This window comes from Archocentrus centrarchus, chromosome 6, assembly GCF_007364275.1.
Source record: "Archocentrus centrarchus isolate MPI-CPG fArcCen1 chromosome 6, fArcCen1, whole genome shotgun sequence".
NCBI classification, from domain to species: domain Eukaryota; kingdom Metazoa; phylum Chordata; class Actinopteri; order Cichliformes; family Cichlidae; genus Archocentrus; species Archocentrus centrarchus.
Genome location: NC_044351.1, coordinates 1,386,171 through 1,408,138, shown reverse-complemented (window position 1 = coordinate 1,408,138; position 21,968 = coordinate 1,386,171). Strand labels below are relative to the sequence as shown.

Below are 21,968 nucleotides of genomic sequence, written 5' to 3'. Positions count from 1 at the left end.
TGTCCTTCAATGCACATATTAAACAAATATGTAGGACCGCTTTTTTTTGCATTTGTGCAATATTTCTAAAATTAGAAACATCCTTTCTCAGAGTGATGCTGAAAAGCTAATTGATGCATTTATTACTTCTAGGGTGGACTGTTGTAATTCATTATTATCAGGCTGCTTTGTCACAGCCTCATCTATGGCTCTCTGTGTGTTCTTCCATCTGTCTGTGTCCTAGTTTAAAGTTTTCCTAGTTTGTGCTGCTGGCCCCATCCAGCTCTGTAAACCCCGTTTCAATCAGTAAATAAAGCTGAAGTTTGGTTTAGTCCTGTTTTCAAGTCCTGAATCTTGGATCCATCTCTTGCCTGCCCCACAGCTGACTCTGACTGTCACGATCCTGGGCTGTTGCCCAACATTTTGTGTTTTTTGTTCTTTAATATTCTGTGTAATGTATTATGCTGTGTTTGGCTCCTGGTGTGGATTCCTGGTGTATTCTTTGGTTAGGATATTTGTGTCTCTTGTTGAATGGGTGTTGTGCGTTTAGTGTTTACTGTCTGTCCTTGTGTCATGTTCTTGTGTCTCAGTCCTGGTCTGTGTTTCCACTTCCTGTTTTATTATGTATGTCTCGGTCCTTGTGCTTTGGGTTTAGTTTTGCTTCCTGTGTTTCCCTCCCAGCTGTTTCCCACAGTCTCATTAACTGGTGTGGATATATTGTCTGTGTTCTTGTCAGGTGGTTGTTGTCCGTTCCCCGTGTGGTGGTGTGTCTGTTTATCCCACATCTTGCCAAGAAGCTTCTGTGTTCTGGATTCATAACTTTGTTTGCCCAGGAAGGATTTTGTTCTTTGTTGTTTCGGTCTCAGCAATAAAAAAACATTTTAATTTATTTCTGTCTATGGAGTCCTGCTTTGGGGTCCTTTTCTGCCTGTCACACCCCTCGACATGACATCAACAGATTCCTCTCCTCTTATTTTCTGAAAACCCCCTTTAATCTTACCTGTATTCAGCTGTTTTCACCTGTGTGTGTGTGTGTGTGTGTGTGTGTGTGTGTGTGTGTGTGTGTGTGTGTGTGTGTGTGTGTGTGTGTGTGTGTGTCCATAGTCTTGGCTCTCTCCTTGTCAGCTCTCCTTTTTTCAGTTTTGTTGAAACAGCCCATCATTCCTCTCATATATTAAAGACATTTTTGTTTATTAATCCTGCTTCAGTGCCCAACGTTCGGTCCTCTGTCCTATGGAATCATACCTACTCTCACCTTTATGTTTTAAAAAAGAAACACAGGAAATGCCACTAAGTTGCTTCAGTAAGTGAGAAACTATTTCTAAATCTTCAAACTTTCAGATCATTTCCAGTTTTCATTAAAAATATGAAAATCATTTGATGTGGTCTCAGGCTTTGGGGCATCACGTCTTTTCTCCAGTTCACAGGTACAGTAAGTCCTTCATAAAATTATTTTATAATGTTTTAACCTTTGATTTCAAATACTAACTTTAGTTAGTATAGTAGTTAGTAGTAGTATAGTATTTGTGTCATCTTATACATACAGTAGTATCTTATAATGGTATTAAATGTTAATTAATGTCAATTACACTGATGATTAATTATTTTGTAGGCAGTTAAAGTTAGGCTGCATTAATGTTTGCATTCATCCCTGTTGAAGGTAAATTTATTGACATATTGGAATTTAATAATCTGTTTTGTCTTGCAGTTTTCCAAAGCTGGTCTCTGCAGCAGCACTGTGAGTTCACCTTCCTCCTGCCTTATTTTAAAATTAAAAACACATCCTGTGATGCATATTATAAAAATGAAACAACGGGTTCTCCATAGCTGAGGCATTTTAAGGTTTCCAGTGTTTTCCTGCTCTACGTGGACTCTCTGAGTCATTTGTCAGCAAAGTTAATATAAGTGTTGATATGATAAATAAAACTTCTCTGTGGTTTAAGTTCTTCTCTGAATTCTGCCTGTCAGAGGATTGATGGCTCAAGATAATACAGAATACAATCTTAAAGGGCGGGTTATTTATAATGAGGCAGGTCCAGGAAGGGGGCAGATGGCACTGTACTGTATTTCATGACCTTGCCAGCTCATTGGTTTGACCAGTAATCCACTTCCATAAAGAGAAAGTGCAGGATTTAGAAGGCAGAGTGAGATTGCAATAAATACCTTCTTAACACTTTGTCTGCCCGGGACTCTGTCTGTGTCTCTGCGACTCTACAGCTCGGCCTGGTTGAAGTAAGATTCCTTCCTTTTCCACTTGGATCTTGTTGTAGATGTTGGAGCTGTAGGTGCTTTATTTTGTCTTAGGTGCTCCTGTTTGCTCAGATGAAAATGTCTCAGTGGAAGGTTGTAGATTTGATCTCAGAGGAGAATATTAAATGTTTGCTCGTGGAGGGATGAGACTGTGAGAGTTTGGCTGTTGTTGGCTCCAGACCAAGTATTTAAAGCTGGTGTCAGTTTGATAAGTTTGTAATAACCATAAAATGCCAAAAGTTCTTGGAGGTTTGTTTTGGCAGTGCTAACAGTGGTGAATTAGAGCCGTTTCCTCACACTGCAGTCAGCGTTTTTTGCTGTTGTGTATAATTATGTTGGCATTTTTTAGGATTTCAGAGGTTCGGAGCAGTTTTCTGTCTCGACATGTGCTCGCTCTGCTGCACTGGCATACAGTGATGTATGGCGTGGTGATGTGGCACGATGAAAGGCAACACCGCTACAACGCATGAACCCGAAAATCGATCTGCTGGTGTTTATCCTCCTGTCAGCGCTGAGGCTGAGGGAGGGGGGGCAGCGGATGAAAACCTGGTGTAACGTTTCAGGGACTTGTCTTCACATTTCACACTTCACTGTAATCCTCACTTATCAAATTCAGCCTTTTTTTTCCACAAGCATTAAAACATTTAAGACCAACATGGTTCATTTTTTTGGTTTCTGTAATCTGGACAACAGATTTCTTTTTTTCTTTTAATTCTACCGTTAAGTTTTTTTTGGTTTTATTGTATCAATATCTGTATTTTTGTATAGAAGTAAAAAAAAAAAAATCAAACAATAAAATTTGTTTTCAGCTTTAACTTCTTGTGGCTGCGGTTAAAGTTTGGTCATGTCTGTCTGTATCTGCAGGTCTCACCTGTTTGGCACACCCACATGGAAATGTAAGAGACTTAGAAGGGAACATCTTCTAGTACCTGAAGCTATGCTTCTGCAGACTAACCCTAACCACAGACCAAGTGGATGTTCCTAGAAAAATATATGAATGCACATTTTGTTTGCTTTGTTTTTTTTTTTGTTTTTTTTTTTGGGGGGGGGGGCTCTTTTTTTAATACCTTTTTTCATTTTTGGGGGGTTAAAGTTGTTTGATGTTCTCTTAAAGGTGTTTAAGACACAGCAAAGCTTCGTTTAGTCTTTTTCTCCAGTGAGTTTTTACAGCACATTTAATTTAGCCGTTTGCACTGAATTGAAATGTCTCTCATAGCTTCTTGTTTTTATTTTTGTAAGTGTGAGGCAGTGTGTGTCTGCGGTCAGCCAGCAGGCTATTTTTGTGATATGTTCTAATGTCTTGGCTGTTTGAGGGATGTTCTGCGGTGTTGGGTTACTGTGAATCCTGCTATCCTTCCTCCAGAGACAATCCTACTCATAACACACACACACAGACAAAAATCAAGGCCTCTGCAAATATGATTTTATCTCCAGAGCAACATGCTGTTGTGCCCTTAGAGTTTTGAGTGCCTTAAAATACCCTTTCAGCCCTGGAGATACCCCCCACCCCCCCACGCCTGCCTGTTATTGGCTTACAGATGACAGCCATGTGTTCCTGGTCAGCTATGTGCTTTAGGATGCCTACAGTGGTTGTCACACATCTTTTCTTTAAGACAAGCCTGGTGCCTTTTTTTCCCATGTAGAATGAAGACGTTAGGAACAGCTGTGGCTCCAGGAATAGTCTTAATCCTGTCCTCCATCACAGCTCCTAAACATTACAGGCAGCTCAGGCAGTGACTGCCTATCCTCTGAGGACCTCGAGAAGTGTCTTCTGGCTGATGCTTAAAGGGTTGGTTTACCCATCCAGTGACATTTAATTCTGTAGGTAGTTTGAGCTCAATCTGCAAGCTAAACAAAAGTTCCAGCTGATGCTGTGGAAATGTCAGTAGGTTTTTTCATGCAGTGAACCAATGTATTGCGAACCTCTAATGGCCTGATGATTGTGGTAGATGAAAATTCAGAGGATCACCAAAGTTCCTGAAGTTACTGTTAAGACAACTGAATAAGAAAAATGAAGGTCGCACTGGAGGAAAATCCAGAATAACTAAACGTGTGGGCTGACAGACCGACAGTCATCCACAGACAGGCTTAAACCGATTGCTTTACAGGCATGTTCCAGCATCTGGGAGGATAATAAAGTATCGTTCCAACCAGAAAGCTTGTGCAAAACTAACTGATTGTGGCTTAGGTATGGATCATAAACTGACAAAATTGGGAGTTATTTCCAGTTCAGACAACTCGAGGCTCGAGCCGTATTCTCAATCCAAAATCCAAGCTTTGGTGAGGAGCATGTCAAGTATGAAAACTTCAGCACCGTGTTCTGCTTTTTGCAGATGATGTGGTTCTCTTGGCTTTTTCAGACCCTAACCTTTAGCACCCACTGGGACATTTTGCAAGCAAGTGTGAAAGTCAGCATCTCCAAGTCTGAAGCCGTGGTTCTCTGCTGAAACTGCAGATTGCTCCCTCCGGGTTTGAGGTTGAGTTGCTGTTAAGGAGTTTAAATATCTTGGTGTCTTGCTTGCAAGTGCTGGCAAAGTAGAGTGTAAGATGTCCAAGCTGCCTGGCGTGGCATTAGCAGTAATGCAGGAGTTTGACAGGACCGTTGTGATTAAGAGGCATGAGCCGTAAAGTCAGTAACTTTTGATTTAAAGGCTCATCTACTCTCTGACTCTCACCCATGGTTACAAGCTCTGGGTAGTGACCAAAAGAATGAGACGGTGTAGAATGGCAGAGTTCAGCTTTGGCAATCGGGTTGCTTGGACATCTGCTCCTTTGTGTCAAAAGGGCTCAGATGAGGTGGTTTGGTGCCTGCTTTTGGAGGTTTTACAGGCATGTCCGGCTGTGAGGAGACCCTGAACTCGCTAAAGGTGTCGTATGGGTCATCTATCAGAGGAACGCTTCAAGGTCTCCCAAGAGGGACTGAAAAATGTCGCAGGGAGGAGAGATGCCTAGAATACCCTGCTTAAGATCTGATACCCAACTTTGGACAAGCAGAAGATGACGTGGGTGGGTGCATGTTAAACATGCTCCATGATACACTTCTGGTAGGGATAATCTATACAAGCAAAGGTCGTATTTATAGAGAGGCTGCTGAAGTGGATGGTTTAGCTTCAGACCACTTGGTTGTGTTTCTGATGAACACCTCAGATCACTGTGCTCCTTATACCAGTGCTGGACATTGTACTGTAAAGCTCATTCTGCATATTGTACTGTGTATATGAACTGATGAGTGTTTCTGTGTCATTGTGTCAGTTGTTTAGTATAATATGAAATGGAGATTTGGGCACGGACAGAATGTGAATATTTACTTATCATCATGCTGATGTTAGCGTGACACCAAAAGTTCAGGCTGCTTTAGCGGGGTGGAATAAATCAAACCTGTTACGTTGGCATTGTTTACCTGTTACACTGGCTTTTAGTTAGTTAACATACTTTGGTTTACCATAGTAGTAGTCCTTTCTAAATACATTTTCAATTGCTTTCTACCCTGAAATAAAAATCTGACCTGTGTGTGGTGCTAAAGGCACAGTCACAAGATCAACAAACCAAATTTCATGGCAATCCACAGTTGTTGAAATGTTTCCCTGGACAGTGTTGGACCTGCGTCTCCTGAGCCGTGCTGCTAAAAATAGTGGTATGGTCCCTTTAAAGCATTAACACGTCCTGGGTTACAAAGAGCCGTTCCACGAAATTTCCTTTAATTAACATGATGTCTTAAGATAGAATTTGCTTGGTCCAAACAGGAAATGTGAGACAGGTGTGTGTGGGAGTCAGACAGCCTTGGAGACAGGAGATAAGACTTTAGACATGATGTGACATTTAAATAAAAATGAGGAGTTTAGTTTTTAATGAAGCAAATGTGAGTTAGTTCTGATATTGTATGAATCTGTGATTTAAAGCACAAGCATGAACATCTGTGAGCAGCCTGAGTATAAGAAGCATTCCAAGATATTTTGAGAAAAGCACACAAAATGTTTCAGGCCACATTTGAAAGTGTCCCAAAGATTTATTTGGTGTCCATTTAATTATAATAATAAGTGCATAATGAAAATCTGCCTCGGCAGTGATCCACAGAAATATAACACAACCGTGCTATTCTTAGATCTTTGCCACTGTTGCCAGTGCTGTTAATATGCCAAAGAAAGATGGGCGTTATGTCTTTATTTACAGTCATGTGAAAATGTTTTCACAGACTCTCTGCAGTCCTTTGACACCTTTATCAGGAATAACTTTTGGCCCATTCTTTCATTACAATATTGCATCATTTCATTGAGGTTTGCAGCATTCATTCCTGCTCAGCTCTCTGAAGCCCCTTTAACCCTTAACATGCTGACTGAGGCCTGTAGAGTCTGAGATGGAGCTCTGGGGGTTTTGCAGTTTTGGTGAGCGTTGCACAGTCTGGGTTTGGGGTGAATTTGCTGGGACGTCCACTCCTGGGTAGACTGTGTTATTGTGTTAAGACACCTGAATGCTAAAGAAACTGCTTTTATAGAGATGATCACATTTGCTGATTAGTTAATGAAGTGCATTTGATTAGCAGCACCTATGGAAGCAGTGAGGGTGCACTTAGCTATGAGAAAACTCTTTTTTTTAACATGACTCTGTTATTTTTGGGGTGCCAAAAGGTTATTTATACTGAGTGTGATATAAAAAGAAGCCAATGAGACTCCACTAGGCCTATTTAAAGACCTGTAGGGCCTTTACAAACTGGCCTTTAAATTTTATTTAAACTTAATTTTTATATTATAATAAGGGAAGAATGTAAATAAATATACTGCACTTATATAGTGCCTTTTGACATCAGTGGTTCTACAGAGTGTTTGGAATCATGGGTAAATTGAGGTTTAGCATTTTACAGTTTGGCACATTGAGGATCTTGGAATTACTGGAAAACTGTCTGTACCACCTGATCCACAGCTCCCCAGGTGTCAGATTATCAGGTTGCCTTTATCAGGTCACCTTTAGTCCTGAGCCTGGTCTTAGGAAATACCAGAAAAGTCTCTGCTGTTTATAACTGACAACTTTTTAGAAACCTTACCAACATTTAGAAAAGAATGGAAACACTGTCACGTTCATGTTTGATTTAAAATGGACACAGAAGCGAACATATTAATGGCATCAAAAACTGCTCTTACAGTTTTACTTAGAACAGCTGTTCAAATGGTTGTAGAATAAAGTCTTCAGTTCTAACTGTTGTAACTGTGTGTACCAAGTAGTACAAAAGTCCATGGAAGGGGTTTCCAGGTGTGTACCATTTACCAGTTATTTACCATTCATATAGAAACAATTCCCAGCTCACCCTGTGAGCGGTCTTTGCCCTCTAAGCTCGAGTCCTCTACCAGAGGCCTGGGAGCTTGAGGGTCCTGCTCGGTATCTTAGCTGTTCCCAGTATTGGGTTCTTCTGGACAGAGATCTCAAATGTTGTTCCAGGAATCTGCTGGAGCCACTCTCCCAGTTTGGGGGTCACTGCCCCAAGTGTTCCTATTACCACAGGGACCACTGTTACCTTCATCTTCCACATCCTCTCCAGCTCCTCTCTGAGCCCTTGGTATTTATCGAGCTTCTTGTTCCTTCTTCTTGATGTTCCTGTCACTTGGTATTGTAAAGGCTATCACTACAGCTTTCTTCCTCTGCTTTTCCTCTGCTTGTCCACCACTACTGTATCCGGTTGGTTTGCCATCACCAGTTTGTCCGTCTGTATCTGGAAGTCCCACAGGATCTTAGCTCTGTCATTCTCAACCATTGGTGGGGGTGTATCCCATTTTGACCTCAGGTCTTCTAGGCTGTACTTGGCTTAGTCCTGTCTACTATGCCAGCCACTTGGTTATGGCGTTCCATGCATGCCCTGCCTGCGAGCATCTTGCACCCTGGAGGGGTGATGGCCTGGAGGAGAAGAAGAGGGTTTGTCACTGAGAGGGCACTGGTTCGAATCCTTGGACTGGCATTACTGTGGCTCCTTGAGCAAGGCCCTTAACCCTGCCCCAGGTTTCTAGCTGCCCCCTGCTCCACATGTTGTGCTGTGTGTGTTACATACTGCATGTGTGATGGGTTAAATGCAGAGATTGTCTCAGGGGCATCTCTGCACAGCCTGCACCTGGGGTCTTGTCTGCCATGATTAGTGCCTCTATGCTGTGTGTCAGTCCAGCTTTGTTTCTCTATGTCATCCACTTCTTCTATCTGCTGGTGGTACATGCCGTGCAGAGGTCCATGATAGTTCCTGTTCTTCCTCCTCTTCTTCCTCGGGTTTCTGCTGCCTGAGGTACTCAATAAGCACCAGATCCTTTGTGACCATTTTCCTGATGTAATCGTGGATTTTTGTTGTTTCATCCTGGATAGTGGTTCTGACACTCACTAGTCCTTCCTTTCGCTTAGTCTACCATTTCATGGTACTGGATTTGTGGTGAAACCCTCCATGTATGGTGAGGTGCTTTATTGCTTTGATGTCAGTGGCTTCTATCTTCTCTTTTGGCCAGCTCATCTTTTCAGCAGGGTATCTGATGACCAGCATGGCCTAGGTGTTGATTGCCTGGATCTTGGTTCTTATTCATCTCAGGACTTGCCTTACTCTCTGCAGGTATTTGGCAGTTGCAGCTTTCCTAGCAGCCACTTCACGGTTTCCATTTGCATTTAGGATTCCAATGTACTTGTAGCTCTCCTCAGTGCCTGCAATGTTGAGACGGTACTTGGTAATTGGCCACAGAGGGTCCAGGTTTCCAGCTTAGCCAGGATCTTCTCTTTCAGGCCAGCTGCTTTGACATACCAGTTATTCTTGGGACTTGGTACCCAAACTTGGAGTTTGGGGATGATGACATCTCCCCCCTAACCTGACATCCCGGCTCCCCCTTGCTGTAGCATTTGTGTTGTACCTCATCAATTTCTAGTTGTGACAGCAGTTGCTTCTTGCAGATGTTGGAACACTGAGCTACTGGTTGTTTTAGTGTTAGTCTAGATGTTGGGTGTTTTAATACATGGGTCCCACATGCTCTTCATGCAATCCCTTTTACTGGGGTCATATGTTTAGTAGCACTCCAACAGTTTCCTATTTTCATCTCGGGTCCACTTATGCTGTATCCTTGTTCCAGTAGCGTTAATTCGGGCAACATCCGAGCCGATATGGCTTCTAGCTTATAAACCCTTTTACATGGTGCCACATTAGAAAGTGGACACAGAGCTAATGTAGGAGAACCATTTCACTTCCTGTCAATCTCATAGTAAAGAAACTGGCTGCAGTTCAGCCAAAGGTGGAGCAGGGGACCGTGTTAAATTGGAGCAAATGGAGCGACAGTGTTGATAATACACTACTTAAAAAAATTAAGAGAACACTCACAGCATAACACAAAGTCAGATAAACGTCAGGGATATCAGTCTTTTAGGAAGTATAACCATCATGAGCATATTTCAGCGGTGTTGGTGCTAATCAAAGTGATGAAGGTAACAATGGTTCAGACCACTGCTGATCCTTCCTGACTGATTCTTCTCTAGTTTGGCTTTGTGCTGATGTCCTTGTCACCATACATGTGAAAGGACATTCAAATGTACACATAATGTATATTTGCATCAAAATCACCGCAAAAAGCTAAAAAAAAACTGTAAAATTAATTCAGTCTTTTTTTGTGTTTGCCAGGTAACCTCAGGATCCTCCCGCTAACATGGCCTCTGAGTGAGTACACGTTTAAATTTTTATAATTCATGTTAGGATTATGTTTGTGTTTGTGTGAACAGACACTCTGCAAAGGAACCAGCAGTTCCCTTCACAATAAATCTTTGCTGTTTATTTGTATTTACTACGTGACATTTAGCTTGCAGTGCTCCTAACTTAACTGATTATTATTGAATTATTTATGGCTCACTGATGTGACATTGACAGATTTGTCATCATCCCTGGGTGGTCCCAGGGGTTTGAAATCTTGTTTATGATTAGAAGTTCTTACTTTTGCTTTTTTCAGAATTGATTTTCATTTATTCTTTATTCCACGCACTCCTGCCATAGTTTAATTCTATTTACTGCTCATATTTCTAGAGCTTAATTAGTCCCACCTGCTTTTTCCTGAGACTCATCCTCCAGTGTACATCCTCTAAGTTCACCTACGCTCTGTCTGTCCTCTCCTTTCAGTATGATATCATTTCCTGTTTTACTTTGGTAGTCATTATTCCCCTGTGTTTTGTTTTCAGTTTTATTTCCACCTCCCATCCTTTTGTCACTGATCATCTTCACCTGTATCTCATTATCCTCCTGTGTCTAGTTTCCTGATTAGACACCAAAATATAAGAGTATATATTACTGCACCGAAAATGTATTCAGACTAAAACGGTTTTATAGAATAAACTCCTACCAGGCATGAAACAGATTTAAACAGAAATGATGCACTCACACACAAATATTCATGTCTCATCAGTGATCCACATACATTATTAATTCCCCGATATTTATGGTTGCAGTATGTTGTGTATGATATTGGATCCCATAAACACTTTTCAAGCAGACAACTGGAAGTTTCACACAGCAACACTGATTTATTGTTTTTTTCACACAGGCGGTTCTCTACCCAAAGCGCCCTCCCGTGGCGACTCGTTATTTTCTTCCAACTACAACTTAACAATACAACCAACCTCCACCACACAGGAGCACCGTCACTACAACATTAACTCAAAACCCTCTTTACTCTATGGGTTCAATGCTTCTGTGTCTGGAACACCACAGCTCTTCCCCTGTAAAATCAATACTTCTCCATCCATTGAACATTTTCAGTTATTGATTTTTTTTTTTTGTCTTTTCTTTTGTTTTTTTTTTAACACAAACAGGAAAAAAAACTTATTTTTACTCTTCCTTTCTTTTCTCACATTTACAATCTCAATTCCAAGTTCAGTCTTTCAGGAGGCCGCCGGTTTCTCACTGGGCGAGTGTTCCCTTCGACTGTAGGTGATGGCAACTCAGTTGGCTGTGTTCCCACAGTGCTTTCTTCCCTTTGTTGATCCACATCTTCGTTTGTATCGAGATCATCACAATCCCAAAAAGTTCCACCACAAGAGTCTGTTTTGGTCAGCTGAGCTGCGTTTCCATTTACCCCCAACATCTGATTTACATGCTTTTTTACACATTTCCCATTCAGTTCAACACTGTAAGTTACAGGACCCAGAATTTCTTGTACAACTCCATTCAACCACTTCTCCCCTCCCCTGTAATTCTTTACCAAGACAGGTTGACCTACAGCGAAGACCCTGACACGGGGCAAAAGTGGGTCTGTTTTGTTTTGCATTCTCTGGGAAAACTGAGGTCTTATTAGTGACAGTCGCGTTCGAACTTGTCTTTTCAGAAACAACTCCGCTGGAGTTTTTCCTGTTGTTGTGTGGGGCATGTTTCTGTACCCTAAGAGAAAATTTGCAACACAGTGCTCCAGTGTCATGCCACCAACAGCTCGATTCTTTGCCAGTGACTTCTTAAGATTTTGGACTAATCGCTCAGCTAATCCATTACTGGCAGGGTGGTATGCAGGCGATTTAATGTGCTGCACTCCATTTTTTTTTAGAAATGACTCAAACTCTTGCGACACAAACTGAGGCCCGTTATCTGTTACAACTTCTTTTGGTAACCCGTAAGCTGCAAACAACGTTCTCAATGTTTCAATGGTTTTAGCAGATGTAGTAGTATGCATAGGAATAACCTCTGGCCATCTAGCATAGGCATCTATCAGTACCAGGAACATCTGCTTGCGGTCCTCTGCAAAATCAAGATGTATCCTTTCCCACGGACTGGAAGCCCATTTCCATGAATGTACTGGTGCAGTACAAGGCACACTACGTTGCTTTTGGCAAATGGCACACTCACTGACTTCCCTTTCAATGCACTCATCTACTGCTGGCCACCAAAACAAACTTCTGGCAAGGGATTTCATCTTAACTATTCCCCAGTGGTGTTCATGCAGTTCAGCGAGCAACTGGTTTCTGAATCTTTCAGGAACTACGACACGTAGCCCCCACAGCAGACAATCATCCTCAACTGTAAGCTCAAATCTTCTCTGAAAATAAGGCTTCAGCAAATCATCCTGTACATGTTTAGGCCAGCCAGTCAACACCAACTGTTTCACCACTTTCAATACAGAATCTCTGTCTGTTTCTTTCGCTATCTCCCTTTCAGTGAGAGGTAACTCTTCAAGGTAAGATACTTTGTAAATGGGGTTTGACACCACATCTACATTCAGTTTCATTGGTAGCCTTGATAAGGCATCTGCATTACTATGCTGTTCAGATCTCTTGTACTGAATCTCGTACTTGTATGCAGCCAGGATTAGAGCCCACCTTTGCAACCTAGCAGCAGCTAGTGTAGGTACACCTGTTTTTGGTCCTAAAATTTTCAGTAATGGTTTGTGGTCTGTCACCAAAGTGAATTTCCTTCCAAAAAGGTAGTCATGGAACTTCATAACACCAAACACCAACCCAAGTGCTTCTTTTTCAATCTGAGAGTAGTTCTGTTCAGTCTTGGTTAACATTCTTGATGCAAATGCAATCGGTCTTTCACTTCCATCTTTCATTTGGTGACTGATTACAGCACCAACTCCATAAGGAGATGCATCACATGCTAAGATAATTGGCAACTCTGAGTCAAAATGCACCAAAACTTTGTCAGATTGCAGTGCCTTCTTTGCATTCTCAAATGCATCTTGACAGTTTTCTGACCAAATCCAGTCTGCATCTTTGTGCAGCAATGCTGACATCGGCTGGATCAGGGTGGATAAGTTTGGAATAAACTTCCCATAATAGTTTAACAGAGCCAAGAACGACCTAAGTTCAGTTACATTTCTTGGGACTGGGGCCTTCTGAATGGCAGTTGTCTTTTCCTTCATAGGATGAATACCTGTGGCATCAATGACATGTCCTAAGTAGGATACACTGTCTTGCATGAACTCACATTTTTCTTGCTTTACTCTGAGATTGTAGCCTTCTAGCCTCTTAAGATCTTCCTTTAAGTTAGCCAGGTGGCTTTCTGCATCTTTACCAGTTATCAAAATATCATCAAGATAGCAGATAACTCCATCCATGCCCTGAAGCACCTGATCCATTATTTTCTGGAAAATTGCAGGGGCACTTGCAACACCATAGGGCAACCTGTTGTATCGATACAACCCCTTGTGAGTGTTTATTGTCAGGTAATGCCTAGAGCTTTCCTCCAACTCGACTTGCTGGTAGGCCTGGGATAAGTCTAGTTTGGTGAATTTCTGACCTCCTGCTAATTTTGCAAACAGATCTTGAGTTCTTGGGAGTGGATACTGATCCACTTTTAACCAGGGATTTATGGTGACCTTGTAGTCTCCACATAATCTTGCACTGTCATCCTTTTTAGGTATACACACTATTGGAGCGGCCCACTCACTGTAATTAGTAGGTGAAATAACCCCTTCCGCCTCCAATTTAGTCAGTTCCCTTTCCACAGCTTCTCTCAGTGCATAAGGCACATTTCTGGGCTTGTGGAACTTTGGTACTGCTTCGGGTGCTACATACAACTTGGCTTTAATACCATTCAACTTGCCAAGCTCAGGTTTGAACACTGATGCATACTTGGTGCATACGTCTTCCACTGTTTCTGGAGCCACTCTATTCACTTGTGACCAGTCCAGCTGCAACTGGCTAATCCAGTCTCTACCCATCAAAGTGGGGCCGCTTCCTTTTACAACTAGCAGTTCTAGTTTTTTAGTGGTCTCTTGACATTTTACTTTTGCCATAAATTTACCCATCAGTTGCAATGATTCTTGGCTGTACGTTTTAAGTACACAATTTGCTGCACTAAGTTTAACTGACTTAAATCTGCGCTTGTACAGCTTTTCGGATATCACTGACACTGCTGCACCAGTGTCTAGTTCCATTTTCACTCTTGAACCATTTATACTGACATACACGTAATAAGGTTTTACAACATCACCATTACCTGTGTTAATTTCAAACAGACCAAAATCGGGACTGTCTAATGTCACAACTGGATCATTGTCAGAGTTCGGTGCAGCCTCCATTTTATCCTGCACCAAAACATCGCTGGCCACTCTGTCTTCTCTGTTGTGGTGTGACAGGAGTTGCATGCCATCTCGATCTCCCTGAAACTTGTGAGCGCTGCCTCGATCTGCACTCTGGGGCGGCTTAAGATCACTGACACCAAGGCAGGACTGGTGCGTGAAAACGCTGGGACGCCTTTTCTCCATATCCAGATGCATGGCTCCCTTGGTCGTCGTGGAATAGCCTCCTTCCTTGCGTGAGCGACAGGCTTTGGCTATGTGTCCTTTCTTTTTACACTCATGACACTCGCTTGCCTTAAATCTGCAGTCGTTCGGGCTGTGACTCTTTCCACCGCAACGATAACAGGGCTTCCCGACAGCTGCACATTTCTCCGTAGCTTCACGGTACCTTGCCTTAGCTTTCTTGTCCACTATGTGAGCCTTGAAAGCTTTCTGTGCAAACTGCTGTGCACTGTCCTTGGTTACCTCAAAAGAGAGCGCCATTTCTACAGCAAGCGGGAGTGTCAAGTCTTTGGTGTGCGCGGTGCTGAGCAGCCGATCTCTCAGCTCACTGCTCTTGACCCCACAGACAAATCTATCACGCAGTGCTTCATCTAAGAAGGTCCCAAACTTACATGTAGCCGCTAACTTTCTTAAGCTGGCCACATACTCACTGATCGTCTCGTTGTCTTTTTGGTTTCTCCCGTGAAACTTGCACCTTTCTGCAATGAAATTGGTCTTCGGTACGTAGTGCCGCTGAAGCAAATTCACCAACTCCTCGTAGGTTTTTTCCGACGGTTTATTTGGTGCACATAAATCCATCAACAAGCTATGTGCTCGTTTCCCTACCACTGTGAGAAACACCGACTTAGTTTTCACCTCTTTAGTGTCCAAGCCGTTTGCTGCAAAATACTGCTCGAGACGTGCACGGTAGTTGTCAAAACTTTCCTCACTTTCCTCGAAGTGAAAGTCTTCTGGCTTTCCAAACGCCATTTTCTTAGCTCCGGTTCGGCGGTCCTTTCACTCACCAAAGCTCGGCTTTTCGTTTTACAGTCCTGGGTTGCCTCGATGGAGTCGCTCCGTCCGCGGACTCTGTGTCTTCCAACTTGAAAATCCCATCCTCGTCGCCAAAAGTCTGTTGTGTATGATATTGGATCCCATAAACACTTTTCAAGCAGACAACTGGAAGTTTCACACAGCAACACTGATTTATTGTTTTTTTCACACAGGCGGTTCTCTACCCAAAGCGCCCTCCCGTGGCGACTCGTTATTTTCTTCCAACTACAACTTAACAATACAACCAACCTCCACCACACAGGAGCACCGTCACTACAACATTAACTCAAAACCCTCTTTACTCTATGGGTTCAATGCTTCTGTGTCTGGAACACCACACAGTAACATTTAAAGAATCAGAGCCATCATTTGTCATCACTGCATGATTGTGTTAAAACTCAATAAATATGCATTTGCCTAAGTCATAACGTCCCAAACATACTTTATGTCCACCCAGTATAATTTGTTTCTCTCTGCAGGAAAAGACTTTCTGCGAGGCGTAAGCACACCCTTAAGGTAAGACTGTTTAAAGATAAGCAGAACAGAACAAAAGCTCATATTTCCTCCATCCACTTACCTGTGCTTCCTCTTACCTGACACGGTGTGATGATGCAAACTCCTCAGAGCTGCATGCTTGTGGTGGCGACTAATTTGCTGGACGCTGAAGCGACAGTGAAGGCCAAAGACAGGGAGACGTTTTTGGCAGAGAAATGTCCTCCTATTGAGCTGCCGTACTCCAGGGACGAGCTCGTGGTGAGAACAAATGGAGAGACTGTTTGTGACAAACCTTCTGTAGATGTCCACGCTGGCTCTGAGAGCTCAGCACACTGCATGCAAAAAACAAGCACACAAAACACCTTCAAATTCAGAGCAGCAGAGGAAACGGTGCAGGAAACACAACCAAAGGCAGCACAGCTCAGTGTGTTGAGTTCTCACAGCCAGTTTTTTTTAAACACATTTTTGTTGTGTTTTCATTTCTTTTGTGGGTTTATAGTTAGAAGTGTCTCCAAAAAGCTTTTATCACTGTCATCTTTAGGAACTGTGCAAGAAGCTTCATGAGCAGGTGACCATCAGTGAAGATGAGAGATACTGCATAGAGTTCAAACTGAACATGGTGCTCGATGAGGTGAGACACTTTTTAAAGCCTGTTCATTACATCAGCAGGGTTGTAGCCAGCAGCTGAAGTTCCAAAGTTGATATATGGCAACAATGTTTCACAGTCAATCTTTGAGGTCACTGATTGTTCCTTCTGTCTGTAATCCTCCTTAAGGTCAGGGACCTCAACATCAAGATTGTGGATCTGAGGGGAAAGTTCAAGAGACCCCGGCTGAAGAAAGTGCGCATGTCTGCTGACGCCATGCTGAAGGCTCTGCTGGGCTCCAAACACACCGTCAACATGGACCTGAGGGCCAACCTGAAGCAGGTCAAGAAGGAGGTGAAAGAGGAGGTGAGCAGCTGCCTGCTTCATCTGGTCCTCACTCAACCAATCAGAAACACAAAAAGTTTGTCATTGTTTGTCTCTGTGATGTCGAACCTGTGGGGTCTAAGTCCTCATCAGTGATGTGATGTAATCATAGACTGAGGGGCGTGGCTACTGTGACTTCACCCACTGGTTTCTAGATTTTGAAGCTACAGCGTTACTATTTTGGCCATCTTCATGTCGGGTTGTTTTGGAGCCAGACGTGACCAAAGGGTGGTGTGCTAAAGCTAGCTCTATGACCGCCTGTAACAGACTAATAAATAGACTAAACTAGAATTTCACTCACTGAAACTGGAGCACCTGTTCCTTTGGTGAGATGTACCATATAGCAGATTTTATCATTTGTCATATCATTTCATTAACAATACTCTGAAAGGTACCAACACATCCACGCTGGCACTGCAGTTGTTGTTGCGCAATATGGAGATGGGAAAAGAGGCTCGAGAGCTGCGGGTTTGAGACCCCTGGTTTAGGGTTTCTTTTCACCATCTTGAGGCGACTGCTTGTTGTGATTTGATGATATATAAATAAAGCTGAATTGAGTCATCGATGGGACATAGACCTCAGAAACAGCAACAATTCATTTTTGGCCACTAGGAGGCAGACAAACCTTAAAAACACCTCACTGCAGATTTTTGATTGATTTGATCAGCAGCCTTTCGCTGCCTGTATGATGTTAGTGATCAGCCTCTGGACTAACAGAGCATTGTTTGTGTTTGCAGGACAAGCAGCTGCGTGATGTGGGAGACTGGCGTAAGAACATTGAAGACAAGTCTGACAGGAAGAAGATGTTTGATAGCTAAATGTGAGGGTGACCTTCAGGGCAGAAATCAGGTCTAATGAAGGGCTTTAATCCACAGAGCTGCATATCCACTTTAATTTGTAGAATCTTTATCTTACTAAATATCACCTAAAGGTTATGGTGCTTTCTAAGTGTTACAGTAAGTGATAAATGGCCTTTAATTCAAAGCTTGTCACTGAAATGCAGGAAATCTGTGAAGTGCGCTGATGCCAGAGAAGCACGGCTGGGGCAGTGTTGTAGTTTTTGGATATCTCTCTTTGGATTATACTCTTCACTTGAATCTAAGCTTCCTTCATGCTTCAGCCTGTGTTGAAACTGTACTGTGATATATTTGTACTGTGTGTACTCGTGTCAGATGAATCAATCCCACCTTTTGTCTGTAAAGGCCGATCAATGCTTTGCTTTAAAACAATAATATGCCTTTGATGTATGTGCAATGGAGTCACATTTAGCAAATAAATCATGACCCATGTTCTAACTGGCCCAACATGAGTGAATTTACACACACACATTTAGTCAGCCCTTATTTTGTGCTTATTTGTTGTAGATTATGTTAGCTCTGTGCAATATTCAGAAAATAGTCTGTTTGATGCCACTTACCATTAGATCTCTCATGGTCCAAACAAACCGTGCCGTGTCTGATCTGCTGCCATAAACTGTAAAGGAAAAAGATTAGATTAGATTAAACTTTATTAATCCCTTTGGGAGGGTTCAGTCAGGGAAATTAGAGACACACAGACAACATTACATCACCTGGTGGTTTGTGAAGTTGTGTTGTGAAGCTTCAGGCTGAGCGTTTCCACTATCTTAGGTTTGTGGTGGACCTGACTGAGAAACCAGTGGACTCTGCACACTCACTCACTCAGTTTTGTAACTCAGTATTATGTTTAATGAGATAATTGGATAATTCTGCGTGAAATCATCAGGATGGTGTTAAATGACTTCACAGAGTGAGGGTCCCATAGAGTTCAATACAACTGTGCAACCACAGCCGTCACCTTTAAGACAGGCCCTGAAGTTATACTCGTCTTTTATACTGTCTATGCCTGTTACCAGCATGATGCTGCCTCCTTCTGTGGTAACCCAGGTCCCAGTGTGAGGAGGAAAGGAGACAGTGTGTGTGGACATTTCCTGTAGAGCACTTTTATTTCCTGGGTTACTGTGTAGCTAACTGATTTGTGAACTTTAACAGTGTATCGCTGTTTCAAAAAAACATGCCAAGTGCTCCTGAAATGCTATGACTGCAATTATTTTTTTTAGTGTGTGCACTTGTTCACTTAAAATAGTTTAAGTATGCAAATCCCATAGACTGAATATAAATGATGGGTGTAGCTTCTTAATCTGCCTTCCCTCTAATGACCAGCAGGAGGCTACTCCTGATTGCAAAAACCCACTACTTTCTTGACAAGATTATTAACTCAGTGACAAGTTTCAAGTCATATTTAACACAACATGTTCTTTTTGAAAGTTACAGACCCTGTCAGTGTCCAGGAGGACAGAAAAGCAGGGTTTGCTTTGCTGAGCAGGCAGCATCCCTCCTGCAGAGCCCCTCACACGTGATGCTTGGTTTAAAAAGCTAAGAGAGTACGAAACAGAAACAGGACTGTGCAAACCAGTGTGTAACATCATGGTGGCTTTGTCCATACTGCTTCTACAGCCTGTGGGAAATACTCAATCTGAGAAGTCTTGCATAAGCCTGATAAGCCAATAGTGGATCAAATAAAGCACAAGGCCAGTGTAGAACAGAACAGTGTGCCTCCTTTATTGCAGAAATGTAACTCAGCCTATACTCTGAGTACCAAATTACTTCATGTTCATTCATTACCATGTTTCTAAAACAAAATGTCATGTACTTTTATCATAATTTTGCTGTCACATTAAACACAAAAGCTTCACGTTCATCTTGTTTGTAGATTTCTTGAGTTGGTAAAACACTGAGCGCAGAGGCAGACCTCCAGCTGAAAGTGAGTGAAAGTAGTGCATATTGTGGTGAATATTTTTCACCCGTATACTTTAAAGTTGATGCTTTATTGTAAAGCTTGAGTTACTTTTTTAGGACGGATGAACCAACACTAATTTCAGATATATCAGAGCATTGATGAGAAAAGACTGAAATATTTCCAGTTGATCTGTCGTAATAACTGCATATAATTACTCAGCAGACGTCTAAACCCGAACCCTCCATGCTTTTAATACACTTTTTAATCTTTCCACATAAGTTTTTGTTATAAATTAAGAAGTTGGGCTTTTTCCACCATGGAGCAGAAAAGGTGAGCCATTATGTGAGATCTTATATTTTTTAGATTTTATTGTTTATTTTACTCAAATCATTTGATTTCCTTTCTTTGCAGATCCGATCACTCAGTTGTGACTCAGCAGGCTTTGCTGCAAAGGTACGCTCAAGTCCAAAACATCCATAAATGTAAAAGCTTTCCTGTAGTTTCAGGTAGTAAAATAAAAATAATCAACGTTCACCTGAAACCTGGAAGCACAATCCTATAAAGACAAAGGTGGCATTTTATTGAATCATATGAATAGATCGCCTTAAATCCATCATTTCAGCATAACTGCTGTATTCTGCACAAACCTGCTTAGTTTATAATGTTAGCTGATGAAGTCATTTTAAAATGAGCAGCTAAGTTAACAAATGACCAAACTAATAACCTCTCCCTGATCCAGATGGCTAATGTTAGCATACATGCTAACAAAGGATACCTGCTTGATTGTTAACCTTAGCTTGCTGACTCACCAACTTTGTTGCATCAGTTTTAATTTGTCATCCGTGGAGTTTTTGTTAGTCTGTGCTGTGCAGTCGTTTGCTGTGACAGTCATGTTATCATCAGTGTTTGATAGAACACATGAATCAAGAATCAGACTTTTGAGTTTCCATAAAGGAGCACGACGATATCAGAAATACTTTATTAATCCGCAGGGACGTTTGTGTCATCACAGCTGCTTTCAAACACTCAATAAATAAACTATAGAAAATAAAAATAGAGACCCAAGAGTCGAATGGATACACTATATTCTAGCATTATATACACAGTATACAAACTATATATAAAAATACAATAAATATAAGAAATACAAAGCCAAAGTACAGTGTAAGCATATTACATTGCACATTGTGTAATTTCACATGAGATATTGAAATTGAAAATGCACAGTTACTTTACAGTTACTTCAGCTGTGATACAGTGAAGAACTCGTGTTCATCACAGCAGCTGCTGGTCTGCAGAGACATACGGTCATGTGGAAGGATTTCACAGACTCTGCAGTCCTGTGGAAAAACCAAGTGCACCTGATGATGCAGCAGCTGGCAGAACCTCCTTTAGCAGAAATAACTTTAAGTAGTTCTGTTCTGTGTGACTTCATCTTCTTCACAGCTTTGCTTCCGTTCATTGAGCTTTGCATTCATTTATGCACAGCTCCTTTAAGGTCCCACCACAGCATCAGTCAGGCTGAGGTCTGGACTTTGGCTGGATCATTGCAGCGTCTTGATTCTTTTCTTTATTAACGTTCTGTTATAGATTTGATGTAACTGCAAAACAAGCCCAGATCCTCCTCCACCGTGCTGACAGCTGCTCTGAGGTGTTGGTGCTGATGTTTCCTCCAAACGTGCTGCTGTGCATTCTGGACAAACATCTGCACTTTGGTCTGTTTGTTCCAGAAGTCTTTGTGTTTGTTCAGATGCAGCTTTGCAGACCTAGAGAAATGAGGCTTTCTCCTGGCAGCTCTTCCAAACAGCCATGCTTGTTCAGTCTGTTTCTAATTGGCTGTCATGACCTTTAACCTTTAACATGCTAACTGAGGCCTGTAGAGTCTGAGATGGAGCTCTGGGGTTTTTGCAGTCTCTCTGAGCGTCGCACAGTCTGAGCTCAGGATGGATTTGCTGGGACGCCCTCTCCTGAGATGAATGTGGTGTTTAATTCATGGCGCACCAAACTGCCCAAACCTCTGCTTTCACAGAGGTGCTCGTACCTGCTGACAGTCAGTTAGTATCAGTGTATTTGATTAGCAGCACCTGGCTGCTACTTACCCTCTTAATTCCTGTTGAAGCAGTAAGTTAGGGTGGATTTAGTTTTTCACAGGACTGCACAGAGCTCTATGAGAAATTTCTATTTCACATGACTGTATGTTAAATATGCTAGAACAGTGCTTTGTTTCATGGGTGCACTTGGTGATTTCATTTTGTCACTTCACTTTAAACCAGCACTTGACACGTCAACAATGTCTTGTGTATTTGGGCTCTCATTCCTCAGTGTTACCGCAGGTTATATTTGACCTCTGCTGACGGCTGCAGCGTATCCTCAGATAACAGCTGCCTCTTCACTTAGATTCACACCAGCCAGAATTAGAAATGAGAACAGAGAAGGAGAACCATCTGGAGGGAGGAGAGTTGCATTTTACAGTCTCCTCC

General features: G+C 42.1%; 1 protein-coding gene across 1 annotated transcript; it reads left to right on the top strand.

The window, feature by feature from the left end:
• Window positions 1-2,123: 2,123 nt before the first annotated feature.
• On the top strand, window positions 2,124-18,026 carry LOC115782109 (troponin I, fast skeletal muscle-like). The gene is made up of 7 exons (XM_030732129.1): window positions 2,124-2,211; window positions 9,854-9,889; window positions 15,746-15,782; window positions 15,891-16,019; window positions 16,303-16,392; window positions 16,537-16,713; window positions 17,469-18,026. Exons 2-7 carry the CDS (start codon window positions 9,879-9,881, stop codon window positions 17,547-17,549), a joined length of 525 nt encoding a protein of 174 aa, XP_030587989.1. The 5' UTR covers window positions 2,124-2,211; window positions 9,854-9,878; the 3' UTR covers window positions 17,550-18,026.
• The last annotated feature ends 3,942 nt before the right edge of the window (window positions 18,027-21,968 follow it).